This window comes from Choristoneura fumiferana, chromosome 26 (genome assembly GCF_025370935.1).
Source record: "Choristoneura fumiferana chromosome 26, NRCan_CFum_1, whole genome shotgun sequence".
Taxonomy (NCBI): Eukaryota; Metazoa; Arthropoda; class Insecta; order Lepidoptera; family Tortricidae; genus Choristoneura; species Choristoneura fumiferana.
Genome location: NC_133497.1, coordinates 8,599,778 through 8,626,255, shown reverse-complemented (window position 1 = coordinate 8,626,255; position 26,478 = coordinate 8,599,778). Strand labels below are relative to the sequence as shown.

General features: G+C 35.9%; 1 protein-coding gene across 1 annotated transcript in view; it reads left to right on the top strand.

Moving 5' to 3' along the window:
- Vmat (Vesicular monoamine transporter) overlaps positions 1–22,093 on the top strand; it is a 31,714-nt gene extending 9,621 nt beyond the window's left edge. The window contains exons 2-12 of the mRNA XM_074107861.1: positions 7,599–7,745; positions 9,139–9,271; positions 10,536–10,594; positions 10,956–11,077; positions 13,001–13,145; positions 13,640–13,741; positions 14,384–14,518; positions 15,257–15,348; positions 16,365–16,548; positions 17,135–17,268; positions 18,213–22,093. Coding sequence (XP_073963962.1) covers positions 7,599–7,745; positions 9,139–9,271; positions 10,536–10,594; positions 10,956–11,077; positions 13,001–13,145; positions 13,640–13,741; positions 14,384–14,518; positions 15,257–15,348; positions 16,365–16,548; positions 17,135–17,268; positions 18,213–18,278 — 1,319 coding nt within the window. The 3' untranslated portion in view covers positions 18,279–22,093. The remainder of the gene's footprint in view (positions 1–7,598; positions 7,746–9,138; positions 9,272–10,535; positions 10,595–10,955; positions 11,078–13,000; positions 13,146–13,639; positions 13,742–14,383; positions 14,519–15,256; positions 15,349–16,364; positions 16,549–17,134; positions 17,269–18,212) is intronic.
- Positions 22,094–26,478: the final 4,385 nt, after the last annotated feature.

Sequence of the window (26,478 nt, the reverse complement as noted above, 5' to 3'; positions counted from 1 at the left end):
AATGTCTGTGTTTTGAGACAGTTTTGTTCTTTTCGGAACCTTTGTCCTCCCTTTTTTCCGAACAAAACGGGGACTATGCAACACTGTGGCATGCTCGATATTTTTATGGTACGGTTTTAAGGTATTAAATATGATTTTAATCTAAACTTTGTATTCACACCCGTAATAACAGACTTTGAAAGCCATACTTAAAAACCTCACGCAACAGTGCGCCATCTAGTGAGACAAAAAACGATAGCCCTCATTGAAATGTATGGGCAGTCGGCAGTTGGCAGTTACGTTACAGTTGTAATGCAGTCCTTCTGTACTGGCCCAAACGGAATGTAAAATTCAAAACGTTCCAGATTCAAAAGTCTTAAAAACTAAATGGAACGAAGCGACTCTTCAAATTCAGCCAATCACAATCGAGAATGACACTCGATGTTTGAAAAGCGAACAAATTGCGCGCGGCGCGTGCGAGTGACAGCTCATTTGCCAATAGTGCTGTACTTGCGCCAATAAAAAAGGTTTTTATCGGAAATTGATTTCTATAAATAAGCGTCCGTGGTCTAAAATTAATACGATTCGTGGCAGGAATTAGATCAGTTTTAAATAAATATATATGTCTTCTCTTTTAAAAATATAACGAAATCATATACCTAACCACTTATAACGGGTGTTGCCTGTAATACGAGCAAAAAATTAAAACGTAGATCGTCCTCGTCAAACTGAACAACATTAGCGACTTTTTAAATATGGCGTCTTTGAATTTTCCTTTTTTCATACAAATTAAATACTGCTATCAATGTAACCCGACCTAGAACACAACCGACGTCGCCTGTCACGCTACAAACACCTACATTTTTGCTTTACATTGCTTCTTCGAATAAACTTAAGTGTAATAAAAATTGATTTTATTTTTATTTTTAAAAGTCGCTGAACTAATGTTGTTCAGTTTGACGAGTATGATCAATGTTTTAATTATTTGCTCATATTACAGGCCACACCCGTACAGGAATAAATTTAAACGATGATTAAAATTGATAAGTTTGTTGGGTAAAAAAAAATTATATTCGATTTGTCAATCAAACAAAAAATGACAATGCATGAAGCACGTCAAAGTTTCAGGAGTGGAGGTCTGTGGCGTCACGTCGTTATTAAGTGTCGCACGCCGTGACGTCACGCGTACCTTTACTTGGCTATCTTCATTATTTCATGTTTAATTGAAAAAACCTAACCATAAAAAAACATTTTTAATACAAGCTTTTTCGCTGACTGTACTTTTTGTTGATTTTCCTTGCATTGTCATTCAAACTACATTTGCCTACCAAATTTCATGATGCTATTAACCGTTGAAGAGTTCCGTCCTGCGGAGATGATGCTGACCGGACTACCAGGATGTCACTAGTAGATTACTGCATTGTTACGCAATTTACATAAGCATTCCAAATTTCAAGTCAATCTGACTACTGGAAGTTGGTCAAATTTAACTTGCAAGATTTCATTACAGACAGACAGACAGACAACGGGACAGGTGAAACTAAGTAAAAGCTTGTAAAAAGAATAAATACGTATACAAAATTGTCAGATAATCTTATTGATTAGCGTCATTATCTAAACGTTGATGAATAAGAAGTTTATACTATACAGATTTGTTGAAGTGAGGATGAAAATGGCGGCCAAATGAAAGAATAAAATAACTTTTTTTGGATATAATGTTACTTCGTGTACAGAGGGAAGTCCAAGCGGCTTACACCAGTTACAACTAAGGTGCTTTCCTTTTCATAACCTAATATAGCGCCATCTTTCGGAATTCTTGTATAATCTACATATCTACACGCTGGTGAACTGTCGTTTCGCCGAGTTTCATTACGCAGATTTTCGTTTCGCAGACAACTATTGGCAGATTTTTCTTTTGGCTGAGCAACGTTTGGTATAATTTCGTTACGCCTATTATTCGTTTCGTAGTAGTCGGCAGGAAGAATAGCGATAAGCAGATTTACGTTTAGTAGATTGTTTGTTTCATAATTGTTTCAGTAAACCAAGCAACTGTTCGTCGAGACACAATAAGCAGAGTTATCATGTGGCATTCATATTGTTAAGTAGATTTAATGTTCAGTCGATTTTTGTTTTAGTAATCTGCGTAGATAAAATCGGCCAAATGACAGGTAGGATTTTACTCAGTTGACTATATAAATATACTAGCTTTTTATCAAAATGAATTTAGGTGCGACGACGAGCGTCAGCGAGGAGGAGTGTTAGGTAGAATTGCAACCAACAACGCACGAGCCGAGCAAGCGAAGCGAGCGTGCCAGAACCGAACTGCTAGCATCGCGACATTGTTTGTTTAGACTCCAATACGAATAAATACAAAAGATGGTCAAAAATACGTTATTACTTGGGTTATATGTTTAAAACTTGTGAGGGTACATAAGAAAATCATAAAGAATGCGCGGTCAGCACGGTATGTAAAAATGCCAATAACGCCATAGTGTAATCCACACATATTCGCGGTATTGAATGCCATTCCCCATGCGAAACGAAAATGCGAAAAGTTGATATGCGCACTGAATAATAGTTCAACCGTTACAAAAGCGAAATGTTGTTCGACCAAATGTGCAAAATGTGTAGTGATTAATAGGCTAAACGAATTTCTGTAAATAAGTGTTCGGCTTAATGACTCATATGCCAAGTAAATAGTCTGCTAAAGGTTGAGTTACGAAACGTTAGTCTGCGAAACAATACATCTGCGTACAAATTCATCGGCGTACCGTTACTCGGCGAAACGTTGTCTGCCAATCAATAATCTGCCTAAAAATAGTCGGCGAATCATTAGGTAACCCTACATGCTTGCTAATTAAGTTGAAAGAAAGACTACTTGAATCGAACAGTATAAAATAGTACTTTATGTAAAGCACAGATGGCGCTGTTACTACACTATGTATGTTAACGCTTTTAACAAGATTAAAAACGGCACTACCACTTACCTACTGACATTTCACAAAAACTCCGGCTGTTATTTAATTATAGCAGCAAACGCTGTCTTTTTAGCTGAAGCTACGGCTACGAATAATTTAGCAAATCCAGTTCGCAAACAAATTAGAAGCGCAAACTCTATTTAAATTAGTTTATCGCGAAGCGTGGCGCGCTACTCAAACGAATAGTGGGGGGCTATCGGTTTTTACCGAAAACTTTTTAGAACTACTAGTTTCTGTCAGAAAGCTGTTTGTGTAGGGACATTATAAATCAAAGTCAAAGTCAAAGTCAAATATCTTTATTCAATTAGGCCATAACAAGCACTTATGAATGTCAAAAAAAAATCTACCACCGGTTCAAAAAACCTCTGCTGAAAGAATCCGCAAGAAACTCAACGAGGATATATATATATTTTTTTAGCACCTGGAATTTGGAATTTCTTCCCCGAAAACACATACCTACCAAATTTCATTGAAATCGTTGGAGCCGTTTTCGAGATCCCCGAAATATATTTATATATACAAGAATTGCTCGTTTAAAGGTATCAGATGACATATTTTATTTATTATATGTATATAACCACAAACAAACTTAAATTATACTTTATTAAAAACTTACGACTTTTTTCTTTACAAAATAAAATTAATAGCACGCAATGTATCACCAAACGATCATTACGAAATATCGTACCGGTTTAGCCTAAACACTACTGTTAGTGCTAGATAGAAAGTTATAAATTGGATGGATACAATTTATATAAACCAATTATAAATTAAAATGTGAAATTTGGAAATGTTTTTTATTCTCATCTAAATCCATAGTGTAGAAATTATTGGATAGACCTTTTAAAAACATGCTGTTACTACCTTTTTTTCGATTTAGGGATCCATTTACAAAATATTAAGCCTCTGCAAGCGATACCGTTGGCTTGAAAATTAAAAAACAAAACGGTAGTACCTAGTAGGTAGGTTAGGTACTATATACCCTGTTTCTCTTGATTTCCGTTAAGTTCGACCGACGGCTCATTTTATTGGTACAAATAACCCGGTAACTAAGTTTTTGGCCAAATCTAAATTGTGGCCGGGACCGTAAGTGTCAAAAAATGTTAAATTTCATAGGCACTTGTCTCACCGCCAGCGAGGAAACGATTGGCTATCGACTATTTTCTCGCTCAAGAAACGGACAAAAGATATAAGATCCTGTGTGAGTAAAAGAGACACATATATTAATAGTTGATCGCTGGCAGTTCACACTGTCGGCGAGAACTCGCTCTTACATCTTTTGTCGCAGCGACAAGAGCTATAAAACTCGCTGAGCTATAGATACTCGCTCAGCGATGTCAGCTTGGCGGGCCGCCCGCACGAGCTAGTCGAGTGGAGCGAGTAATCGCCCGTCGCACGCGAACACTCGCTTACAGCCGAGCGACAAAACTACACTCGCTTCTCGCTGCTCGCCCACTCGTTTCTAGTTACTCGCTCTACTCGCTTCTCGCTCATCGTCGGCGGTGGGACAAGTGCCTTAGAAACCCTGTTATGAAATTTCCTTACATATACATATTTAATCCAAGAAAATCTTTTTCACTGATAAATGCCTGCCATTTATCTACAGCTCTTGGTCAATTCTGAAGGAAAATTTTCACATAGAAATGAATTTTCTTAGTTGAATGGTGGAGTAATCTGCACTTTAAGATATTTTTAATTGGCCAATTTTTCTATTTAAGTGTGTAATAGGAGCTTGAATAATTATAGGGGAATGAACATTTTTATTTTCGTTATGTCAGGGTTTCTTTACTTCATGTTTAGTTGTACTTTTACTGTAAAACGAAAAGATAAAGCTATCTTATTGGTTTCTTTGAATAATAGTAAAATTATATAATTGTCCTTTATCGCTATTAATAAATTAAATATAGTTTTCAGATCAAAATGAGTATCATTTTAAAGACCGGTTTTGTGAGTATCACTCAATGTGAAATTTCAACCACAAACCGTTTCATAAGGAAAATTGTTGCTGGACATGTCCGAGATGTAGAGGAATTAAGAACAAAACAGGGACAGTGTTCAATAATTCAAGCTCGCATCATAACACAAACATCTATTAGTAAAATTAGGTAGTTAAAGTCTATACAAATTGCTTTGTTAATGACAGATTCATATGAGTATGACAGATGACAGAGCCTAGATTATTGCGATAGATTTCATTACCCCCACCTAGTACTTCGCATGAAAAACACATTATTCGCAACACATCCTCGAACATCTCCGGTGGAAACGCAGGCTAAAACTAAAAAAAAAAGAAAAACTCTTCCTAGCAACACAATCCTTAGGCTGGCCACAGTCACAAGTACAATCGAACTCAACACCTTCCCTAATGAATTAGAGATGAGCCACTTTACCGATTGGCGGCCATCTTGGGCCCCTTAGGGAGGGGAAAGAAATCTGTACTGTTTATCTTCTATTCATGCCGATAAATAGGGTTGTTTGGTTAAAATGTTCCGCTTAAAGGGTGTATGGTGTATAGGCAAATTCATATCAATACATTTACGGTTCATCATCATTATCATAGCAGCTGTAGGACGTCCATTGTTGGGCATGGACATAGCCCTCCTGAATTTAGGATTGAGATTGTAGAATTTTGTACCCGTACGTCTTGATAACACGGGAATCCTAGCTGGGATGAGTGATGATGAAGCTATCTATTCCTTGTTACTTAAAAACCGGCCAAGAGCGTGTCGGACACGCCTGAAATAGGGTTCCGTAACCACTACGTAAAAAATAAGTAATATTTTTCTAAGGATTTCGTATTTTGTACGGAATATTCCAAGTTTAGGTAGGCTGCTATTTAGCTTAAACTAATAATAATTCTCAATAAAACTTAACCGTTATAGTTTTTCTTGTAAGTTTCATATACTTATTACCGTCCTGAATTTTTTCAAATTTTTCCACCCACCGGTTTAGATTTTAGAGGGGGGGAGGACGCTCGATTTTAATGAAATTTGCACTTAGAAGTTGAATATTTTGCATACAATCATTGAATCGAAAAATCGTTTTAGCAACCTCCTAATGGTTTTAAAAGACCTATCCAACGATGTTCCACACTACAAGGTTGAATTGAATGAGAAAAAACACCCACTACGTCTATGGGAGGTACGCTAAAACAACTTTTTTTATTAATTTCTTATTGTACCATTTTGTCGGCATAGCTTACACAAATATATATTCGTGCAAAATTACAGCTTTCTAGCATTGATAGTCCCTGAGCGAAGCCGCGAACGGACAGACAGACAGACATGGCGAAACTATAAGCGCTCCGGTTTTGCCATTTTGGCTACGGAACCCTAAAAAGTATATAACCACAGAATAACTAATAGTACATATAACCTACGAATAATAATTTCGCAATATATAACGATCTAGGTATTCTTGTTCTATCGAGAGTATAATTCCGTGAGGACAAGTTTGATGGCGTCATTAATCTCTCCCCGGGCCGGCGCTGCACGTTGCAGTTAAACAACTAATTAACTTAACTGCACTCAGAAACGTCTGTTATCTATCTTTACCTAAGCGTCAATTTCAACCACAAGAAAAACAGGCACAGCATTGCATCTGGTTTGGCACAGCAATGTACAAGTTGGAGAACATTCCCAAAACGTGGAAACATACTCGAGATGTTTCTAGAAACATTCTTGCAACATGAAACTTATTGTTTAAAAAAAACCGGCCAAGTGCGTGTCGGACACGCCCAAAATAGGGTTTCGTAGACATTACGAAAAACTTAAGTAATATTTTTCTAAGGATTTCGTATTTTATACCTACCTTAGGCTGCTATTTAAGAGTAAAAGTACTAATAATTCTCAAACAAATTTAACAACCACAGTGTTGCGTAGTCCGTTTTTTTCGGAAAAAATGGGAGGACAAGTTTCCGAAAGACAAAAACTGTCTCAAAACACAGACATTGATTGCCCTGTAACGCATATTTGCCATAATTAATTTCAGGTAATGCAAAATATTCACAAAAGTATTGTAATTATAAATAAACCCGCGTAGCTCACCCAAAAACTATGAGATTTGACATTTCGGAGACCTCACGCTACACTAGCGCCTCTAGCGGCGAATTCATTCGCGATAGCCCTCATTGCGTGAGAAACTCACCTACGAAACTCTATTTTAGCTTGTTACTTATTAATATTTATCAACTTCTGATCCCCGATCAAAAAATCACCGTGTATGTACCATCAGTCAAATAAGTAGTCTATACATTTTTCAACAAGTTCCTACCAAATTAATATGTCGTTAAAGTCGAACTTTCAAGTTGACAGACGCGTCTATTATTGGCATTATTGTTTTATGACATGCAAACGATTATCAACTTTAGAGTGGGTCATCGTTCATCCACCATTACCTCTCATATTTCGTTTTCTAGAATTTTTTTACCGTACAACGGCAAAAACTACTAGACACTGGCAAATTTGTCCTCTGATGGACAGAGCCATATTTTTTTAAAGAAACAACAACAACAACAACAACTTTAGAGTGGTGTACCATAAAATATTTGGCTGATGGTACGTACTCGTATACAATACATAGCTAGATATCTTTTATCATTTTTATTTGTTACGAATAATGGTGTTAATTATTTCCCCACAGTCCCCATAATCCCGGAGTTCCTGTACGACATCCGGCACCCCGACGCGCCGCTCTCCATGTCCTTAGACATCACCACGACGCCTGCGCCCTACTGCCCCTGTCTGGAGAAGAACATGACCGCCCTCGCCATTGACAACGCCACGCAAGGTAATTATACTCATACTCATACCATACTCATATTCATACTCATATTCATACTCATATTCATACTCATATTCATACTCATATTCATACTCATGTTCAATTCATATTCATATTCATATTCATATTCATATTCATACTCATATTCATATTCATACTCATATTCACACTCATACCCATATTTGGACTACTGCAGCCCACACAAACAATATGAAATGTTTAGCTACTTTTAAGTCTGGGCTGATATTTTTGTATCTAGATACATCAACGAGGTAGAGCAACGCACAGCCCAAACCGATGAGCCTAGAAACTTGAAATACTTGTTCCTTAATAGGGGTAGACGCGCACTAAGAAATGTTTTTCCAAAATTCCCACGGGATAAGGTAGGTATTCCCTATAATGGGTTTTATATTATTGCTTCAAAGTGGCTCTAACTCCATAATTATAAATATTAGAGACTTCAATGGACATGGTAACACTAACAGGTAAAAACTGTTCCCAAAATTCCCATGGGAGAAAGCGAATAATTTTTCATAACATGTAAAATAACTTTGTTAAGCCTTAACATGAGAACGGATAGTCCGAAAAATATGAACCTGGCCTCTTTCTATGCGGAATGAAATGCCCTCCAGCTTTTATGAAGAACAGATTTCGATATTGAAGGTCCTTTACGAGATATAACCGTAAAACCGCAAAACGACCCTGTTTCGGGATACTTTTTACGAGTTACCCTACTCAAGCGCAGATTGCAGGAAAACCGCAGGAAAGCAGTCGGGTGCGCAACGCGATGTATGTTGGCCGCACGGCGCGGTACCCTAGCTACTTCCTTTTTCTAAATAAATAATGATTTCTGAAATTATCGCGATTAATACATGAAATATCTACCTATTGTAATTTAAAATAATAATGCTTAAATGCACAGACAGACACATTTTAAGTAGGTTTAAATAAATAGGTAACTTTAACGATTACATTTATTTGCACTATCTAAGCCATACCTACATTTAGTACCTTTAAATGTCATTGGTAGCACTTATTACGGTTTTGCGATAGTCAGCCCTGTGTACCTTACGCACACATTGACGCTTGTACAGACGTCGTCGTGCCTGTGTAGATTCAAGAACGCGTATTTTGTACGGCGTGGCCGCCCTGTGGAACCACTCTAGTGGAAACAGCTGAGCGGAGCCAGGATAGGTCAATAGCGTTTTTATTGGTTCATGAAAAACACATTTTTCGCAACTTTATCCTCGCACATCTCTGGTGGACACGCAGCCTAAGTCAACTTAACCCAAAAGAAAAACACCCATCTGCATACTTGCACTCATACTCATCTCCATCCTCATCCTCATACTCAACCTTCGTGTACCAGACCGGTTCTTACCAGATCCTATGTTTCCAGTAAACGTAACAGCCCAGAAAGAGGAGCGGCACAAGGAACTGGTGCAGGAAACCGTCGAGGTGGGAGTCATGTTCGCTAGTAAGGCCATCGTGCAGCTGCTGACCAACCCGTTCGTGGGGCCGCTGACGCACAAGTGAGTCAACTATACAGCTGTCTCATCAGCCTATAGCACTGCGGCATAAGTCGTGTTCCGGCGGTTCCGGGGCACCATGCCGCAGATGATAGCGACGTCGGGGAGGGTGACTCAACGGGGTCACAATATTGATTATAAATATGTATGTTAGTCTGTAAGGTATTTATTGTATGGGCCAAGTTGCCCGAATTTTTTTTTTTTTATAATCCTCCCCCAATGAGCTCTGCGCTCTGTCCTCGGCTAGACGCATGCAGCTTCTACCAGCCTTTCGCAGATCGTCACTCCAGCAGGGCTACTATGACACTTGAAATTCGAAGTTCGTGTCGTGCGGTCCCTCTGACACTTATGCTGTATAATACGAGAGCGAGAGGAACGGTACGATACGAACTTCGAGTTTCGTAGTAGCCCTGCTGGTCGGAGAGCGCCCCACACTACGTTTGCCTAGACGAGGTCTCCACTCAAGAACTCGTTTACTTCAACGGTTGTCGGTTCCTCGACAGATATGACCACACTGCCACTTCAACTTCCATCTAGTGATAAGTATTTCGCCTCTGTGGATACGTGTCGGACACGCCCGAAATAGGGTTCCGCAGCCATTACGAAAAAATTAAGCAATATTTTTCTAAGGATTTCGTATTTTATACGGAATCTTCCAAGTTTAGGTATATTTTATACTTTAGGCTGCTATTTACTCTTAAATTACTAATAATTCTCAAACAAACTTAACCGTTATAGTTTTCCTTAAATGTTAGATATACTTACTACCATACTGAATTTTTTCAAATTTTTCCATCCACCAGTTTAGATTTTAGAGGGGGGCGGACGCTCGATTTAAATGAAAATTTGCACTTTAATGTTGAATATTTCGCAAACGAATCGCTGAATCGAAAAATCGTCTTAGCAAACCCCTAATAGTTTTAAAAGACCTATCCAACGATACCCACATTACAGGGTTGGATGAGAAAAAAAATCACCCCCACTTTACGTCTATGGGAGGTACCCTAAATTTTTTTTTTTACTTTTTTATTGTACCATTTTGTCTGCATAGTTTACATATATATCCGTGCAAAATTACAGCTTTCTAGCATTGATAGTCCCTGAGCAAAGCCGCGGACGGACAGACAGACAGACACAGACATGGCGAAACTATAAGGGTTCCGTTTTTGCCATTTCGGCTCCGGAACCCTAAAAATACGTAACCAATATTTTCTAATTAGATTTTTTACGACACTAGCCTATTGTACCACTTCATTTCTGTTGACAGGATCGGCTACAGCGTCCCCATGTTCACCGGCTTCATCCTGATGTTCCTGTCTACACTAAGTAAGTTTATATTATTACAATGACTAAAGCACAAAACAAAAATACAAAAGCAATTTCTCTTCAAGATTGGTTTTTTGGAATCTTTTTGTATTTTTTATTTCAATTCCAAATTTTTACTTTTACGGTCATCCCGTAAAACCTAAATTGAAAATAGAAACTGAAATATATAGATGCACAGAAAAACCAGAAAAATAAGACCAGCACTGTATTAATACCATCAAGTTGAAATTTTGGTACGGAAATGTAGTTTGGACGACAATGCAAGTACATTCAACACAAGTACAGTCAGCAAAAAAACTTTTTTTTTCTTTTGAGTAATACCTACTAGACCTCAGGTACTAACTCGCCTCCTCTGTTCCAGTCTTCGCTTTCGGCCGCTCTTACAGCGTGCTGTTCATTGCGCGCGCGCTGCAGGGCATCGGATCATCCTGCTCCAGCGTCTCCGGCATGGGAATGCTAGCTGAACGGTATCCAGATGACAAGGTGCGATGTTTCTTGCCTATCGTCTCTTTTACATACTCGTCTGTCTGTACAAGGTTCCTATACAGCCAGAGCCCGCGGCAGCCAGACCTTCGTTAAGTATAAAGGCTGAAAGTTTTTTTTATATGGTATTTTCATTTCCCAATAACGATTTTTTTCTGAAACTATAAACTATTCAGGATATCCTTCAGGAGTATCCTGCAGAACCCTATAAGTTAAGTTAGATTCGTTTTATAACAATCTTGAAGTACTTACTTACAGTTTCAAAAAACATCGTTCGTCCATAGGGGAGGCTGGGGTCAATTGAAACGCGGGTCATTTGAAACAAGTCAAATAACTCCGAGACGGATAGTCTTAGCGGTGGGGGTCCAAGGGGCGAGGAGATCGGCAAACCTGTACAAACCTGTCGGCAGAGCGCGTCGCGGCTCCAAGCTCGTTGGACAGTTTTAAGTGACCGTATTACTTTTTTGACCCAAAAAGTAAGTATTTTTCATGTTAGTTTATTCTTTCTTGATTAATAACCATGAGTAGTATGGTCAATTTCCTAAACTTCAATAATCTATAGTATTGTAGTCTAAATAAAGCGATTTGTGTAAGCCTACGGTGTTCCGTTTTTTTTTTACGTAATTTAATATTTGCAGAGAGGTTGATGGGGCGATTGAAACAAAAAATTTGGTGGCAATTGAAACATGTTTCAATGACTCCTGTACCTTTTTTGAGTAGGTATGCGATGTTTATTGTATATATTTTATTTTTCAGATGCTCGAAACCGCAAAAAAAACTACTAATCGTGGTGAATGCTACCTGAATTTGTACAATACAAAAGAAGATATTCCTTTAAACAAGCGTAAAAACGCGTAGGCAAGCGGCGGAATAATATGGTTGTTGATCTTGATATGTTCCTATACGTTTTTTCCTTATGTTAGCAATATTTTGTCCATTATTTATACCTATCTTGTCATTTGCCAAATTTATCTTATGTAAGATTACTATTGTTAGATACCTACTAAAAAAGTGTTATATTTTGTATGAGAAACTCTTATAAATTTTTGATTAAATTAGTAATATGTAGTTTTTTGTACTGATTGTGGTGTGCAATAAAGGATATTTGTATTGTATTGTATTGTACTAAGTCGATCTCAATACTGAAATAATACAGTCCTAAATGATAGTTAGGCTGGGGTAGGTGTATTATAATTATCTTAAATTCAAAGATTGGCTTGGTTGATATGATTCTAAAGTTATGAAGTTCTTAATGATAATTATTGTAGTAAATACATATTTTGTTCTTTTTGTTTCAACTACCCCCCACCTTTGTTTCATTTGACCAACCCTGGGTCATTTGAAAAGTTTACCGTGATTTTCTAAAATTCTTATAACTATTTATTAGTAGCTCATGAAGTCAAATCAAATTTTTCACCATATAGCTAGATAACTTGACTATAACTAACACCATTCAAGAAACCAGTTTGGTAGGAAATGAGGGTAGAATACTCAATTTTATCAAAAACGTTCCAATTGACCCCAGCCTCCCCTAATATGTAAACAGTTGGGAAATTACTTCAATAAGCTCTCGACTGTACATACTTTTCCCATCCTCTAATCTTCTAATAGCCCCGCCCCCCTCCCTTGATCATCGGCTGGCGACGCCTTGTCTAACTTAACTTTAATCAATATCGTGAAACAGCAGTGCTTGCACTGTTGTGTTTCGGTGTGGAGAGTAAGATAGCCGGTGAAATTACTGGCACTTGAGGTATCCTATCTTAGGCCTCTAGGTTGTCAACGCATCTGCAATACCCCTGGTGTAGCAGATGTTTATGGGCGGTGGTGATCTCTTACCATCAGGAGAACCACTTGCTCGTTTGCCATACAGTCGAATAAAAAAATAAAAATAAACTATTTTTTTTTCATAACTTTTCATCGCAGGAACGAGGCAACGCGATGGGCATAGCTCTGGGCGGGCTCGCGCTGGGCGTGCTCATCGGTCCGCCCTTCGGTGGGCTGATGTACGAGTTCGTGGGCAAGACCGCGCCCTTCCTCATGCTGTCGGCGCTGGCGCTTGGAGACGGATGTAAGAACTAACCCTCCGCGCGTTAAATCAAAACGAAGATGTAAAACCGAGGCACCATGTACGAGTGAATCACAAGATCTTGCACGAATGGGTTGAACGCATCGACATCTATAGACTATAGACTTGTCCAGACTGCATGTTTCTGACATCAAAACGGCGCACAAAATTAGTTCACAGCGCGGTTTTGTGAACGTCGTCGGGTGACAAGACTACTTTAAAGTGAAAACTTATGGCAGCCTAGTGGGTTGATCTATGTATCACAAGAAGTTTCCTCGCAATTTATCAACAAAATTATATTTGAAAATTTATGAGGTTTTCAAAGCAGTTTTAAAGGTTTGTGTAAAGCTTCTACTGGTGCGTCGGGCCCTCTGCCAAAGCCCTCTCTTTCTGAGAGTATCTGGTATGCTATGATTTGGATTTCTTAAAAGCATTCGACACAGTAGGCTTAAAATAACCATGATATTATAATCAATTTTGTCTTATTCTCTGTGCAGTGCTGCAGCTTATGATCCTGCAACCTGGCGTGGTGAGGCAGGAGAGCGATCCTCCGTCGCTGAAGGAGCTCGTCACGGACCCTTACATCATCATCGCCGCGGGTAACGTGTTAGGGCGCTTGTTGTTCCATTAGTACTGCAAATGATGCAAATGATTCATTCTTTAACTATATAGTAAAATACATCATCATTACATTTAGGAGAAAAATATAATTAAAATAAGATAAATATACTTAGTTAATATTAAAAATAAATAGTTTAAAAATGTGTGTGCATGAATGCTGAGTACTTGAGTGCAATTATGTATTTTTTTTCTTTTCTCCGTCTTTCGACTGGGGCAAAGGAACTGGCCCATGCATACATATTTAACGTTTGGGCTCCACAGAAAACCAGCGTTGCTGTACATAACGTTTCGCAACACATGCTGAGTGGAGGTCCCTTTTGTTGTCCTGTCGTGTCACCACGTAACTTAGTTTTTATTGTTAGTTTTGGTGTTTTGGTCTTATTACTGTAAGGTGGTGGTACTGATGGAACCAAATAAACCTTTTTTTTTTCTTTCTCTCTTTCAATTGTAATTGTATTGTTTTTATTCCCTGTATATTTTTTACATTGTATTGTTTGCAATAATGTTATTGTACCAAATCCAATAAATAGATAAACGAGTATGTGGGTCACTTGATGTTAAGCTATATCTACCACCTTTTCATCTTCCTTTGAAAATCTATAATTGAGTTTTTTGTACAGGAGCCATAACTTTCGCAAACGTTGGCATCGCCATGCTGGAACCGAGTCTACCAATCTGGATGGTGGACACCATGCAAGCCAGTCGTTGGCAGCAGGGCGTCGCCTTCCTGCCAGCCAGTATCTGCTATCTCATCGGTAAGGAAGACGACGAGGGAGACAACCAATATTACATCCATACTCCACACGACCTGATGACCAGATAACTTAGTGGTTAGAACCTGATTGCAAAGCTTGGGGTTCAATTTTGAAATTATTTGAAAGAAAGAAAGAAAAAGAAAACATTTATTTGTGACATTAAAAAAGATAAAAATACGTATCATGGTCACGAAATGGTCCCAAGTCAGCATAATGCCGCCCTTGCGAACGACGTTGGTCTTCCTTTGGGAACATCAGGACTGCACATATAATATTTAACAAAAAAAATAACAAACAGTGAAACTGATAATACAATACTTGTAAAATACCTACAAACAAACACTTTTTCTAAGCATAAATCAATTTCCTTTACCCTTTAGGGCAGGAACCAAAAAAAGAAAAAAAAGAAAAGTAAATCACGTGCGTGACTACACTCCACCATTCCATCAAAATCTCATTTCATAATAAAAAAAATATCTTTATTGCCACATCTTAACTTATTCACACAATTCTAGGGTTTCATCAAATCTAGGGTGATGGGCATTTATTAGGCAAGCGTGCTCCATCTTAGTACACCTTCGCTTACCATCAGGCGTGATTGTGGTCAAACGCAAGCCTATTTCTGAGTTAAAAATCAATCAAATTACTTTAGTGGATGAAAATAAAATAAAATTAACAAAATTGTGTTAACGCATCTGCATCCACGAGCCGCCCATTAATGATTTTTGTGTGTTCCAGGGACTAACTTATTCGGGCCGCTCGGTCACAAGATGGGCCGCTGGTTGGCCGCCTGCTCCGGACTGGTCATTATCGGACTGTGTCTTATCTTGGTACGCTTCTTTTCATCATCTAATACTATAAATGCGATTTTTTGAGTCAGTTTGTTTGTTACTTTTACATCTCCAAACCGCAGAAGTGACATTCAATGAAATTCGGTATACAGATAGTTTTAGTCCTGAGGAAAGACATAGGATAGTATTTATCCCTGAAAGTTGCATAGTTCCCGCGGGATAGCAATAAATGAATTCTGTCTAGTTTATCCTCTTAAAGCCCAACGTCCTAAATTTAGGATATACATCAAAGCAAATGGAAACTTTTACTAATTGACAATAAGTTACAAATTCTAATAATCGAAATTTGTCCACGTCAGGAGGAAAAATAAATCCAATGAGACAATGACAATACACTATTTGATCAAAGCATGCCAGTTTATTTGCTGTAAGCTAACACGGTAGAGGGGTACAATCAAACTATTGAATTAACATGGTAGAAAGATACAATCGAACAATGTAATTGGGTTATTTCTTGGGTAAAAGAATTATTCCATTCATATTGCCGGTTAAATTATCAGAAAATATTTGACACGTAGTTTTTCTTTTGTCATTTAAAAATAAAAAAGACGAAGCGCATCGAATTTCGGGAGTGGGAGGCCGTAAAATCTCGCCGTGCTGGTAAAGCACAATTCCAGTATTTTCTGATAATTTAACTGACCAATTATAATTTATTTATTTATATGTTTGCACTCCTAAGGCTAAAAGCGGTATATCAAAAAAAACTTGAGTTATTTATACCATGTGATACAGAATGTAATTCTTCCGGTGGCCCATGTCAATTTTTGATTATCCGTATTTGAAACTTAATGTCAATTAGTAAAAGTTGACATTTGCTTTGACGTATGTCCTAGATTTAGGGCGGTGGGCCTTAGGAGGTTAAGCTATACATAGTAGGTATCAATAACTCAATTGCTTTTTTTTAGATACCGCTTTTTGGCTTAAGAGAGCAGATATGAGTAGGTGAAATCGCAAGTTACAGCTGCATAAATACTAGTGCCTTAACATACCTTCAGATCCCCATGGCCCGGAAGCTTGAGCACCTGATCATTCCCAACGCTGGGCTGGGCTTCGCCATTGGTATGGTTGATTCCAGTATGATGCCGGAGCTGGGATTCCTCGTGGACATTCGACATTCCGCCGTGTACGGCTCCGTATACGCTATTGGGGATACGGCGTTCTGTCTGGGGTACGCTGTTGGTGAGTATAACTATAGCATGAAAAACCACCCTTATATTCTGTCACTTTCGCAACGCGTTTGATTGCAACGATACATTGGATAGGTATATTAGAATATTACGAAATAAGGGGATCTATTATAATAACTTGACTCTGAAAAATAAATCGAAAATACACAAGACAAGATAAATAAATACATATGTAAGAAAAAGAAACATTCCTTCTTTATCTTGTCATAACCTAACCAACAAAAACATTTCTTGCTAAATTTTATTTTACTTCTTTGTGCACATGATTAGTTTTTGTATTGCATTGTACAATACAATACAATACAAATATTCTTTATTGATCACCAAAAGCAGTACAGAGAAGAGACATTACAAAAATAAAAAAATAAAAAATCAGGTAGACATTAGGCTATAGGATTTTGTGTAATCAACAATGATTGTTCAAATCCATACAAAACTGTACGCGTTTCGGTCACAATCGCCGATCGCCGTCACTATCATCGGAATACTACCTTAATAAGCCTTTTTCCTCTCATTCTGAGCCTGTGCCCAGCAGTGGGGTATGTAGGCTGGGTGATATACGCCTTCTCTGTCCCCAGGCCCGGCGTTCTCCGGCACGCTGGTTAACAGCATCGGCTTCGAGTGGATGCTAGTCATCATCGCCGTCCTCAACTTCGCGTACGCTCCATTCCTGCTGCTGCTGCGGTCGCCGCCCGCAAGGGACGAGAAACAGGTAACCCTCTATCAGCTAGATAGCTTCCACATTTTCTGTCAGCACTATTTCCGAACAACTATGCCATCAGGGCTTTCAAGAAAAGGGCTTTCTTTAAAGGCCGGCAACGGACCATTGACTGCCCTTGAGTTGGCACTCATGGGCAGCCGTGATCATTTCCCGTCAGATAACCCGCTTGATCATTTTCCTCCCTCTCATAATTAAAAAAAAAAATCCACCCACAATTTCATCATTCTACCACGCGTAGTGACTCATAGAATTGGGATGCTTTCTTTGAGTACATAGAGGTCAATTATTATTAATTAATTTCGTTTTTTTTATAATTCACTATTTTTATATAAATTATTGATGACGTCAGGTAATCTAGCTCTGCCACACCGATGCTTATTTCATCTCTGTGTAGATATGTTGTGTAGATCTGTGTGTAGGTATGTTGAGCACCACCATTATTTTATTTTTATATATTAAATGTGTATTATATATAAATTCTATATATATAAAAGTACAAAGGCGAACTTATGAACTGTTTTAGTAGCGGAGTGGCAAGGTAAAGGTTTATAGATCACTGATGTGACCTCTGATTGCAAAGTAGCGCCTGATCAAAACAATTATTATTACTTAAGCTCTTATTAAATTAAATAACATACCTTAAGAAGACTAAGTAATAACAACTAATCAACGTTAAAATCAAAAAATATAGACAGGGCCTACGATAGCTGGCGCAGCGCAGGTGCTCCGTGCAAACCGCGTCAGCTAGAGAAGGCCATCATGTCAGCTGATGGCCCAGGAGTCAGGCATCATTCCCGCGTCGAATGGCCAGACTCAAACGTTGTCGTAAATAGCTGCCTGCCTTCTGTCTGATCGCCATTCGTCAGTCGTTTTTACCTAGCGTGAAGAAATGTCTTCCTTGTCTTTTGGTATTACATATATTTTTCTTTTTTCAGAGCCTAATAATAAGCGACAAATCATCAGTCCGCTACGTCAGCTACCAGAACGAGGAAGAAGAATAAGCCGCCATATTGTCGATGCCATTTTAAAAGCCCACTGACGCCATCTTGTGACATCTAACTTAAACAATTCTAACGGGTTTGCTTTTTGTGTTTTAAATGTTTTAAAGACGTCTAAGGAGTGCTATGTAAATGCCAAAATATGAATCGAAATGCCAAAAAAATATAGTTATATTTTAGGATGTGTGTGACCAAAGCATTGCCTATTGCCCAAAATGTAGTGGAAAATATTTCTTCGATCCTATCTTCATATAAAGTAGTATTGACCAATTTTCGAATTCCAATATTCTTTTGTAAATACCTTTTGGTATATATTTCTATATATCTACACAATTAGCCGCTTAGTCAGGGTGTCTGTATTAGGAACTACATATACGCAAAACATATCTGTATAAAACAAACTATATCTTCATTAAAAATGTATATATATTAAAAATATATGTATGTATTTAAGAAATATTAATTTACTGCATACTTGGGTGTTCATTTATTTATTATATTTATGGAATTTATAAATTAAATATGTATTAATCCAGTTATGGTTATTTGTCACATAATTATAATGTATAATTTTGCATATGTGACTTTGACAATATTATTTATTATTGAGAATATGTGTAATATGTTACATTTTGGTAAATATATATATTATGTATGCATTGTAGTCATGAACATGCCTTGTAATTTGGGTTAATATTATCTACTCTATATTTGGAAAGCCTGTGGTATATATATATTGGCTATAGAATTATATATAAAGTGCCATTTATATAATTGAATTATTTATATCATATACCATTTTGTAAAAAATTGATATATATATATTATAAACTTGATTTTGTTAATACATCATAGGTTTACTGCCTTTTCGAATCAAAAACCGTTTGGGAAAAGTACTTTTACAGTTCAATATATCTTTTATATTAAAAAATAAAATTAATAACAACATTGAAATAAAATTGACAATATATGTATGTATAAATACCAACAATAATATTATAAGACAATAATATATGATGTACTCTTATTTTATTTTATTATAATAATAATTGACAATAATATATTTCGTTTACAATCACACGTTAAATAGCGCACTTTATGTATTTTGCAAATATTTTGAAATATATTCGGGTGACGGACCAAAAACGAGTAGAATTTAATTTTAAGTGATATTTTTTGAGCTTACATAATGTATTTGTAAATAAAATGGCAATACTAGGCTTTCATTCAAAAACTATATAATTAACCTTTTGAAAATATATCACATATATTTACTATAAATAATAAACGGAAGATCTTAGATTTTAAGTCTTGTTTTTTATATTTTTGGTTAAAATATAATCATCAGATATGAATATTTTATTGCTCATCATTTATTTACCTATATTTTAACTATTTTTATAGTTTTAAATAATATATATCTCAATAAGTACGTATCATATTAATATTGATAAGGTTAAAAATAGGTTGTAGTGATTCTGTAGCAGTAGGTAATTAGTAGATATTGAAATTTTATAAAATTTCAACTATTTATGAATTTAACTTTAAAAAAAACTATTTAAAACAATCTTTATTTAAATCTTTCAAATAATAATTTAACAGATATCACTTACATGAAGCAATAGAAATAATAAACATTTTATATCTCTGTGCTTCACAACCAAATTATTAATCACATATATATATATATATTAATATTTTAATATGGATGAAATACGTAGGTACCTAGTTTAGATGTTGTCAGTGATATAGCTTGCACATTTAATAATAAAAGTACCAATATAAAATGGACTCTATTTCTTAATTCATATTTTACAACACAATGCTAAAATTCTTTATTGTACACCACAAATCAGTACGATGCGTATTCATTTACCTACACAAACTGTCACTGTCATAGTGACTTCTCAGTTATCGACTTCCGACATTCAATATCGATATATCGATACAAATGTTAAAAAAAACGGCTCAGAATCATTTGTAGCTCTCAACCTTGGCGCTGGCAAAATTGTCCCATTGGACAGAAGCCATTTATATAAAAAAAAGTTCCAAAAGGTTAAAAGTCATCAAAAGTTTATTGGAAGAGATCGTTAAAGAGCGATCTCTTACAATAAACTTTTGAGCAGTCGAAATTGTGAAATAGACATAAAAGGATCGTGCAATGAAATCAATGAATAGTTAACAATTTCTAATTTAATAATTCAATTTCATGTTCAAATTCTGTATAGTCCTAATAAGTGTTCCATTAGTGTCTTTATAAAAGATATTGCGATTATTATTTCACGATAATATTATTATCGATATCGTTTAGGTAGAGTCGATAAGTGAGATGTCACTATGACAGATCAAAAATGCGTGAAAATTCCGGGTTCTGACCATGAGCATTTAATTTGATCAAATGAAGCAAAATTTCAACAAATTATTAGTTCTTTAACAAAACTATCTGTGTATGGCTGCACAGATTGTTTGAAGGAAAATAACTGAAATATTGTCCATTTTATAAATAAGTTTTACTATTATTTCCCTTTAGAATTAACCTTTTTTTACTGGTAACGCCATGCACTTGTGTGATAATTCTGTTTTTTTTTTTGCAATTTCTTTGGTTGATTGTTTTAATCTTTAATATCAATAGTGGCTCTGCCAGTTTCCGTTTTTAAAAGATAAGTATTTAAACTTTTTTTATACTGTGTTGGTATTTACAAAATATCTAAAATATTAGTGATAATTTAGGATATTAGCTGGAAAGTATAATACAGAAAAATATTTAATCACATAATCTTCCAGTTTTAGCCATAACTTAGTAAATGTAGTTTGCATGTACTGTACATAAATAGGATAAAATTTGAATTGTCTTGAATTATGTCATCATCAATTCTAATAATCAGTACTTGTTATGAAAAAGTATATAAATAGAAGTTTTGTAATATTTCATTTTGCGCGGTGGTCTTTTTCTTTGTATACCTTCATATTTTTATAATATTACATAAAAGGCATCGGACGTTTCATTATTTTTTTATCTAAAAAAATACGTTTAATATTTACATTGTAGCCTTCTTTAAGTCATGTAATATTTTGCATGTTTTCATGACCTGATTTATATTTTTAATTAATAAGGTTTTTTATATTTATTGTTAGTTTCGTAAAATCGTTCATATTTGATGATAATATTTAAATGTTATATTACGTTAATATAAAATATACTTTTGAAATGTATTCTAATATTACAACGCAATAGCTGGGTTTGGGTCCCTTAAATTTGTATATTTTAAATTAAAAAAATTGTCTCAATGAAAACATTTAGCGTAATTATGAAATAAGTAATAATGATAATGATTATTATTAGTACAAGAGCGATGAGCTGAAAAAGTGTATGTTAGTAATAAATGAAAACCTCTGTAATATATTGCTATTCTACATATTATCGTACTACAAACATATTATAATATATTTTACTAGGTAGTGGAGTTTTCCCGTCATAATATAAAAGTAATAATAAAATATATATGTGATAGTTATAGTGATTATTTAATAGTATTATTATATATTTGTACTTTTCAATACTATTATCATTATATTTAATAATTTTAGATATTTACATTTTATGATTTTTGTTATTATGTGTTATATATTTATATTTTTGTTAGATATTTAGTAATAATGAGGAATATCTAGTCCTGCCCAATATCGTCTAAAGTTTGAACTAAACGTCGCTTAGAAATACAAAGATATTAATATATATGTACAAGTTTTGTAGTAAAGTATATTGGATGTATTGAATTGGGGTGTTGTTTTAATAAAATGTGGGTATATGAACTAAAGTAATGTTTTTTTTTTATCAACCAACTTGGAAAAGTTAAAAATCCCCAACATTGTCATTTCAATGTTCAATACCTCAAAAACGGCTGCACCAATTAATAAAAAAACAGCTTATTGCAGACAAGAGTCCATATAAGCGTTAGTACGCTACTTTAATAGCTGAACAAGTTAATGAAACATAACTAAGAACAATCGCAAGGAAACTCGCTTTCGCGAAAAAAAACGCATCGAAATCGGTCAATCTGCTTGAGTGCTACGTGAACCTCCGAATGACCGAAATTTAAAGAAGATATCGTAATTATTATTATATTTATCATAGGGTCAATTACTGGCCACCTTATACTAAATTGAATTATATTCACAGATATAGATTACACTAGATAACGCAAACACCTCAATCTGTATGAAAACCAACCGTGTCACGTGTGTTTTTTATATCTACTGTGACGTCTCAAGAGCGAATTAGCGATGTGAAACCCCGATGTCCGCGCAAAATCGATCACTACCTAATCATGATTAGTTAGCGGTCAGTCTTTGTACGGGACCAACCCCGACTTTTGGTTGGGGTTCGGACACGCGAAGTAGATGCATTTGCGTAATCTAGTGTAATCTATATCTGTGATTATATTTATAAGTGACTAGAATTGATTTTAATATAAGGTGGCCAGTTATTGAACGGAGGTTGAAGTTTAGTAAAAATTATGGTGTAAATACACCATATCGCTGCTTTAATTTGATAGTGACACAACTCAAAATTCTAGGGCAGTACTTTAAGTTGAATTTTAACGCTCCCTTTATTTTGAATACGGTATTTGACAACTCCTGATTTAGCCATATCTTAATATTATTATGAAAATATAGATAAACAGATAGTGTTTAGCGAAGAGAAAATTTAAATCGGTTGAAAATTGGATTTATAGTGATTTTTTGAAAAATCTTTATACCTGTCTCTTTCTCAAACGCTTTTCTCTATGCAGCAAGTATGGCGGTACTGGCGTGTGACGTCACATGCCAGTATGTCTTTCTCTGACTAATCTTGAATTACAAACCTTTATAACTTTGTTATTTGTAAAGGTAGCTTAAAAATTGTTTTTCTATTCGATGACAGGCATTGTGTAGTTTTAATTTATAAAACATATACAAAATAGTCAAATACCGTATTGTGTTACCATCAAATTAACGCAACGATATACTAATAACTTAACCTAACCAACAAAAAGTTGGAAAACTCCCCGTTCAATATCTCAAAAACGGCTGAACCGATTTCAATAAAACATGTCTAAGAACCATCGTTAGAAACCCTGCTTTCAAATAAAAAAAATGCATTCAAATCAGTCCACCCGTTTAAGCATTACAGTGCCACAGACAGAAACAGAGACACACATAGCGGTCAAACTTATAACACCCCTCTTTTTGCGTCGGGGTTTAAAATGAACTCTGTTAATAGGTTAGAATTCATTAAGATAAGATAAAGTTTATTGCAGAAAATGGGTACATACAAGATGGTACATAATGGTAGCGATGAAAAAGATTGTAACAAATAAAATTACTTTAATTGTGCCGAAGATATTAGGGTGTTTCAATTGACCCCACATAGTGTTTCAATTGTCAGTCATGTGTGGTCAATTGAACCACTCTGCCCCAATATCTTTATTACGTTATGGTCAAATAACTGGGTGATAGACCTTTCAAGTTCATCTTATTTAGGAACCAGATAACTAAGCTTAAAACAATTTAGGTCTACATCTTTATAACCATAAAAATAAAAAAGTTACAGGCGATTAAAGCCAAATCGTTTCAGTTGTCCCCGGTCTACCCTACATGTTATTCACTGTGCGCCAAATACGGCTTGGGTAAGCATGCAAACAATAAAAACCACTTGATTTTGTTCAGCTGTGAAACTTATGAAGCAAAATAAAGCGATCACCATCATCATCATCATTTTTAGTGTTAAGGTGGCCATTAGTGAACGGTGGCTAGTAATTGATGATTTATCCTACTAACTTTTTTTATGGGAAGGAATTGAAACTTGTGAATGAGAGGGGGTCGGGTGGGTGTATGTAGTAGGTATGGTATAAAACCAGGGACCGTCAGGTGTCCACTGCTGGACACAAAAAAACTGCTTAATTAAAAAACAAAAATATCCAGATATCTTATTTAATTATCATTTACAATAATTTGGGACTAACTTTATTACCTAAAAGCACTCAATTCTTTATCCTTGGAAAGAGAACTCGTAACCCTCTCCGAAGCTGTGGGGACCTCGGTTTTGACTCACCACCTCATTTTCAGCTGGACGGTACTGAAATAGATTAGATTAGATTATATTTTATTCATTCAGTATAAAATTACATCATAATTTGTACATGTCAAAGTTACTAGAATTTATACTGAAATTGTCAAGAATACACAAAATATCAGAAAACAATTAAATGTCACAAAAAATTAAAATTCAATTAAATAATATAAATTCGAATATAAATATAAATTTATATTTAACCTCATAGGTAAGGCCCAAAGTACTAACGGCCTACGCTAGCTGGCGCGGGCGCAGGTACATACAATCCATCACACGCGACGCAAATTCGTTAATAGCTATTTTTTTTTATTCGACTGGTTGGAAAACGAGCAAGTGGGTCTCCTGATGGTAAGAGATCACCACCGCCCATAAACATCTGCAACACCAGGGGATTGCAGATGCGTTGCCAACTAGAGGCCTAAGATGGGATACCTCAAGTGCCAGTAATTTCACCGGCTGTCTTACTCTCCACGCCGAAACACAACAGTGCAAGCACTGCTATTTCATGGCAGGATTAGCGAGCAAGATGGTGGTAGCAATCCGGGCGGACCTTGCACAAGGTCCTACCACCTGCATGCCCTATGTTCTTCCCCGAGACTCAAACGATCTGTATACTGAATTTTATCTAAATCGGTTCAGCAGTTTTCACGTGATCCGCGGTCAATTAAACAGATAAACAGACAAAAAAATCTAAAAACTGTTGGAACGTGTTTTGTTCATTTTGAGTAATACGGTATTTGACAACTCCTGATTTTGCCATATCTTAATATTATTATGAAAATATAGATATACAGATAATGTTTAGCGAAGAGAAAATTTAAATCGGTTGAAAATTGGATTTATAGTGATTTTTTGAAAAATCTATATACCTGTGTCTTTCTCAAACGCTTTTCTCTATGCAGCAAGTATGGCGGTACTGGCGTGTGACGTCACATGCCAGTATGTCTTTCTCTGTCTAATCTTGAATTTCAAACCTTTATAACTTTGTATATGTAAAGGTAGCTTAAAAATTGTTTTTCTATTCGATAACAGGCATTGTGTACTTTTAATTAATAAAAACATATACAAAATAGCCAAATACCGTATTGTTGTTACCATCAAATAACGCAACGATATACTAAACTTAACCTAAACCAACAAAAAGTTGGCAAACTCCCCGTTCAATATCTCAAAAACGGCTGAACCGATTTCAATAAAACATGTCTAAGAACCATCGTTAGAAACCCTGCTTTCAAATAAAAAAATACCATTCAAATCAGTCCACCCGTTCAAGCATTACAGTGCCACAGACAGAAACAAAGACACACATAGCGGTCAAACTTATAACACCCCTGTTTTTGTGTCGGGGGTTAAAAATGAACTCTGTTAATAGGTTAGAATTCATTAAGATAAGATAAAGTTTATTGCAGCAAATGGGTTACATACAAGATGGTACATAATGGTAGCGATGAAAAAGATTGTAACAAATAAAATTACTTTCATTGTGCCGAAGATATTAGGGTGTTTCAATTGACCCCACATAGTGTTTCAATTGTCAGTCATGTGTGGTCAATTGAACCACCCTGCCCCAATATCTTTATTACGTTATGGTCAAATAACTATGGGTGATAGACCTTTCAAGTTCATCTTATTTAGGAACCAGATAACTAAGCTTAAAACAATTAGGTCTACATCTTTATAACCATAAAATAAAAAAGTTACAGGCGATTAAAGCCAAATCGTTTCAGTTGTCCCGCGGTCTACCCTACATGTTATTCACTGTGCGCCAAATTCGGCTTGGGTAAGCATGCAACAAATAAAAACCACTTGATTTTGTTCAGCTGTGAAACTTATGAAGCAAAATAAAGCGATCACCATCATCATCATCATTTTTAGTGTTAAGGTGGCCATTAGTGAACGGTGGCTAGTAATTGACGATTTATCCTACTAACTTTTTTTTATGGGAAGAATTGAAACTTGTGAATGAGAGGGGGTCGGGTGGGTGTATGTAGTAGGTATGGTATAAAACCAGGGACCGTGGAGGAGTCCACTGCTGCACACAAAATACTGCTTAATTAAAAAACAAAACTATCCAGATATCTTATTTAA